The sequence below is a fragment of the Sinocyclocheilus rhinocerous genome, unplaced genomic scaffold, assembly GCF_001515625.1.
Source record: "Sinocyclocheilus rhinocerous isolate Xijiao unplaced genomic scaffold, SAMN03320098_v1.1 scaffold1363, whole genome shotgun sequence".
Taxonomy (NCBI): domain Eukaryota; kingdom Metazoa; phylum Chordata; class Actinopteri; order Cypriniformes; family Cyprinidae; genus Sinocyclocheilus; species Sinocyclocheilus rhinocerous.
The window spans coordinates 134,346-140,293 of record NW_015625576.1 but is presented as its reverse complement, the minus strand read 5'-3'; the positions used below and the strand labels follow the sequence as shown (position 1 = coordinate 140,293).

At 35.3% G+C, this 5,948-nt stretch overlaps 1 protein-coding gene across 1 annotated transcript in view; it reads right to left on the bottom strand.

The window, feature by feature from the left end:
* Positions 1–424: 424 nt before the first annotated feature.
* LOC107751951 (uncharacterized) overlaps positions 425–5,948 on the bottom strand; it is a 7,910-nt gene continuing 2,386 nt past the window's right edge. Inside the window, exons 2-5 of the mRNA XM_016567745.1 lie at positions 3,096–3,425; positions 2,312–2,463; positions 1,693–1,748; positions 425–1,239 (exon numbers count right to left, since the gene is read on the bottom strand). Coding sequence (XP_016423231.1) covers positions 1,131–1,239; positions 1,693–1,748; positions 2,312–2,463; positions 3,096–3,425 — 647 coding nt within the window. The 3' untranslated portion in view covers positions 425–1,130. The remainder of the gene's footprint in view (positions 1,240–1,692; positions 1,749–2,311; positions 2,464–3,095; positions 3,426–5,948) is intronic.

Here is a 5,948-nt window from a genome sequence, read left to right as displayed (position 1 = left end):
ATATAATTATAATAGAGATAGACTTTGACAACAAATCAACAACGACAAGATACTAAAAAATGGCAATACATTTATAAAAAATATGTGCACACAAAGTACAGAGAAATCTTACTTTCCCCATTAAATCTTTATTTTTGAGTGAATCAATTTGATATATTATATAACTTTTATATGACATCTGATTTCTATTGCACACAAAACTGGAAAGCACTTGTGAAAATCTAAAGCTAGTCTGCCTCAGTGTTTCAGCAATCTGACAAGAAACACAATTGTGGTTAATATGTACCCTGATAATATTATGCATTCTTGTGATGAAGAATAAATAAATGCATCTGATAGTTTGGCCTCAAAGACTACATTCTCACTCTCAGAATCAGAAAGAGCTTTATTGGCAAGTGTTTACACACACAAGGAATTTGTCTTGGTGTCAGGAGCTTCCAGCGCAGACATGCATCTAATTTAAGGTAATAAAAACACTAATAATAGACACTAATAATGTGTCTGTTCTTGCTTTGGGGCACTGTGCTCTGCAGTGCCGGCCAGAAGGCAACAGTTGAAAGAGAGAGTGTGCTGGGTCCAAAGTGATTTTACCAGCCCTTTTCCTCACTCTGGAAGTGTAAAGATCTTGGAGGTTGGGCACCAATGATCATCTCAGCAGTCCTGATTATCTCTCAGTCCAAATCAGAGTATTTGTGTATCTGATTGAAATCGTATCTAAATGATGGATTGTCTTTCATTTTCTGGAATATCTGCATTGGTTTCTATGGCAATGATGTTGAGTTGTGTAGAGTAGACTGCTTCTAGATGTTAACATGTGACCACGGTTGTGTCTGGTGTTCACACAGTTTTACTAAATATGATCAGATTCCAATCAGACATGCACAAAAACCAGATCTAGACCAAGGGTCTGATTAAGGCTAAAGTGTTTGGATTTTCCCTTCATTTAACATTATTTCTAATGTACCTCCCATCCAGTAATCGCAAAGTGCTTTGTTACTTCTGATAAGAAAAAGTCTCAGCTTTCAAATTGTCTATTTTCCCACAAAATCAAAAAACTAAATGTGGTTTTGACGCCTCAGTTCAAGAGGCAGTGTGAGACATCGCTCGCAGTCAAGACACTCAGTATCAAGTCAGGTATCCACGAGCTGATCTTCAGTGTCTTCTCTACAAGCCTTAAAGGAGACAGCTACACAGTCTCTGCAATTTCTTTTACACTTATTTTTTTTGAAGATGCTGTGTCTGTAAAGAAAACAACAGAAAACTGACTTCAGTGAGGCCCAACACGACAAATTTTTATGAAATAAAATTTTATGAAAAAGTAATGCGATCAGGGTTTGAAATTAACACCCGCCAACCCGCCAAATGCGGGTAAAAATCAGCTGTGGCGGGTAACGCTGTCAAATCACTAGCCAATTTGGCGGGTTACTTTTCGTAAATTATGTTTACTAATTAATTTCCAATGGTCACTTTGTCGCATCCAGTGTGGACAGCCTCAAGCTGTTGGCTTACCTCCGGCCTTTTTTTTCATTATTTATTTGTTTAATTTTTTTGGCTAGTAGAAATTATGAATGGCCGGTAACTTAATTTAGTAGCCAAATTGGCTGGTGAGTGAAAAAGTTAATTTCAAACCCTGCATGCGATACATAAAAAGACCCGAGGAAATCCACAGATCAGGGAGGAGCAACTTTATACCTGGAGACAGCAGGGGTTTCTCTGGCTTCTTCAACATCAGGTAATGGCTCACGTTCCTGACAGTCAACACACAAAACACAGTTACAAGATGCAAATCAAATCAAATATAAAGGTGCAGAAGACGAAGCTAAATACATTTCAGGCATATACATTTAAAACAGACCCTTTTAACATTATTTTAAACAACAAAACAAGCAAATAATTTTGTAATTATCATTTTTAGATGTACCACATTATTCTTCAACTGGTTTAAAAACAGGCAATCATTCTGCTCCTGGTTTGAGTTTTACAATAAACTTGGATTAACTTTCATCTACTTGCTCCATACATGAACATCATAATTAAACACTGACTAATGGTGAATTAATGGCAAATTAATTTCTCCTAGCCACATTAATTCTTTAGAATTAGAAAAATGTACTTTGTCGAAGACCTTTTTTTTTTTAATACTCGGGGAATCACTCTTAGATATAAAATATACGAGTCCTACAATTAAGAACAATATTTCCACATTAGGAGCAACTTTTAGCCTCATAATTTTTGGTGAATACAGTCCCGGATCATTAGAAAAGCGCAGCTCATTTCCATCCATAAAAGAATAAACTCAAGTAATACTTGCCCTCTTGCATTTCTTCCTCCAGAAGAAACAAGTAACCACCCCCAAGATGCTTAGAGGAATCAGTAAAGCGCACAGCCACAGGTGTTCAGAGGAGTTGGGAGGTTTTGGGGTGGAGATCTGTAGTGGTGCTTTAGTGGAGGAAAATGCAGGTTCTGTAAAATACAACAAAGGGTGCACTTACATTATTATGCTATTATATTATCATCATGTAGTCAGTGGCAAAAAAAACAAAAAAACAGCCATCTTGACAGGCCTAACTGACCAATCCTACTTCAGCAACTGCTACCATCTGCCAAATCAAAAATAATCATACAAGCTTTTACTCTTTTTGAATAAATGTCAATAAAGGACCTGCACGTTTACACAGGTTTTTACACAAATTATCCAAAGAGTTGTGCAAGCAATAGTTTCTTCTTTTCCAAATTTGTATCTTGAGGAGTTCATGCTGTGGATCAAACAATGCGTCACATCTGATTCCTTACATCAGTAAGATCACCTAAATGTTATCACTTATAATTCTTTTCAACTGCGGCTTTAAAAAAAAACAAATTATAATAATTTCATCAGTCTCTGCCATTTTAAACCATGCTACTGTGTAAAGTAACTTATGAATATGATTTCTTATGAAAACAGCAGAGAAAATTCTTTGCAATGTCACAAATATTTCCGGCTCAAGTAGGAATAACACTTTTTACAACTTTTTGAGCACAATCATGAACATTTACATTATTTTTCTCATAATCCTGATACAGGTAAACAGATACTGTATATCTTGATTACATACTTTTGACAACAAGTGTAGCTTTTATCTCAGACACATTGTTTCCAATGAAGACTCGTGCTTCATAGAGGCCTGAGTTATTGGAGCTGACATCTAGAAGAATCAAGGGCACAGTTCCTTCTTCAACTCGCAGTAAGACTCCCGGTGTTTCCACGACATCACAGTCCACACAATGGCCACAGCGACAGTACTGCGCAATCAAGGTTTTCTGATTTTCTCTTGTAAAAGTTATCCTCACTCGGTCAGCTCTCTTCAGTTCAGCAGTTTTGAAGGATATGGTGACATTTTCTCCGTCAGTTGCCTCCAACTTCAACTCAGCATCACACACAGCGACTGTTTGGGACAGAAAGGAAGTATTTATTATGGTTTAGATTTGAACAGTGTTTCTCAAGTTTTCCTCTTATGTATTCCAACAGTAACGCAGAAGTACTATATTTGGCACTTCAGTCTATGGTAGGGATTCCCTTCTGCTTCTACAGACTGCCCTACACAGGTAATATGATGTTTTAAATTGAGTGAGTTGAATGCTTATGTTAAGTCCTGGTTGAAATAACGGCGTGCTGTCAAACAGCAAACACAGCCTTCAGATCCACAGTCTGCACAGGGCATCCCTATGAAAGGATTTTGTTCCAGTTTTCTGTTTGATTCTTTTTCATTCAATTCTAGTCTAATTAAAAAGTTCTTCAACTCCCCTGCCATGTTATTCAATGACCAACTGACCATCTCATCACAGAATAAATGCACTGAATAAAATAGCGAGTTAATTGTCCTCAAATCTCAAAAGACAGGTAATCTCCAGCTACTTTTCATTTCTCTGGCTAAATATCTAAATAAGATATAATTTACAAATAACATGCGTGCATTGGATGGATGAATTTTATTATTTATGACATTCAACATGTGCTATAAATTCAGTCATCTTGTGCAACTGTCCAAAATTTAAGGAATCTCATCTGGGTTAAAGCAGCACTATGTAACTTTTGGCACTCTAGCGGTTAATAAACAGAACTGCACACATCCCGCGGAAGAACATTCCAACCGGAGCTACTTCTCTAAGTTTATGACTCTATGGCGATTCACGCAGGTATGTGTTCCTCCGCAGCGGTGACGACCCGCCCAGGCTACAATAGTCCAAATATAAGTACTTATTATAAGTGTACCGTAGTGATTCGGAATAAGACCAAAACGCGGTTTGGAAGATGAATTCATGATGTATTCGCTCATTATATACATTTTGCAAATTTTGAACAAAGAAAAAGTTACATAGTGCTGCTTTAATATAGCAGTTCTTTATTTTTTCCCCCCTTGACTATGGTTATAAAATTTTGCAAAGAAGACATTGCTTATTCTTTTTTTTTCTGCAAAGAGCAAGCAAGTCTTCTTTGCAGAATGCAGAAAAGAGCAACCTATTCTGACTGATCTGAGCATAACATACTCCTATAATCCTTATAAATACAGCAGCATGATGTATTGTATTATAACTTCATACTGAAATCCAGTTATAGTGTTAAATTTTATAACTTAGTCAAGAAAAGAAAATCCTTTTCTTCCATTTCTTTATATAAGTAACTAAAAACTTCCGTTTAAATTAGTCACTCAATCTTGTTCTCATTCATCAAAACGCACAAGTTATTTTAACATAAACTAAAGTCTCAATCTCTGCAATGTATCACATTTCAGGCTGTCCTCCAGGAATAACGGATACAAACCTCATACATCTAAAGATAAGATGTAATACCAACTATACCTTTAAAGACGTCTATTTAACCTTGTATTATGTATTGATTTATCAACGTAATTCTCTTGTGGCTCCCACATGTCATGCAAAGTATTGTCTTTAATCTTTCGGAGCAAATACATGACTCAAATCTCATAAAAAAATCTAAATACAGTTGTGCATATCTGCTCTATACATTGTTATACTTTGTTGGTGACTGACAATGCTTTTAGAAAAATAGCAGCACACTTGATCTAACACAGCAGGGACAAAACAAAGCAAGAGTAGATTCATTTCAAAACTTCACTATATCAAAGTGAACTTGGACCACAACGAATGGCAAACAGTAGGGGTGTGACGAGACACGAGACTGGGTTCACGAGAACGAGACGAGACGAGATTTTTAGACTTTAAGAAATCCTCAATGATGAAATATATAGGGAAAAATAGTATTTTATTCTTATTAATTAAAATCATGAAACTTATATATTTTCACATCAATTTATTAAAAGTTAAAAAAAAATTACATGTTTAGGGCCCTATGAAATGTTTTATTTTTTCTCACCATATTATTTGTATTTTTTATTGTTACCAAATTCTGTGTTTTAGCATGTCTAATTATTTGAATGCATAAAACAACTTAATTTATTCATTTTTTTCTTAAAGTAGCCTTATGAATTTCCCCCCCCTCAGAAATTCTGTATTGTATATTTAATTTTTTTTCTGGTTATCAAATGAAGGCATAAACCATTAATTTAATTGATCATTTATCTTTTAATTATTGAAAATTAAGCAAACAAGATCTTTTGGCAAACAAAGGGGATTTACTATTAAAATTAAAACATGGAAGAAATGTTTTGTGTGATTATTCCTTAAAAAATAATGTTTGTTTCATTTTAGTAGTAGTAGTAGTAGTAGTAATAGGCTATGTACATTCTACTGTAAAATAGTTATAGGCACAATGTCTTCAAATCAAACCGGACTTTTATTTTGACGGGTTGCCGTGAATACCTTTACAGTTCTGTTTATGAGATACAAGCTAGTTTTACTCAAATCAAACGCTAAAATGCTCATGAAGTGACTCTCAGAGCAGTTCTGGAGATGTTGTTCATGTGTTTACGTCCTCATTTAGTGAGACG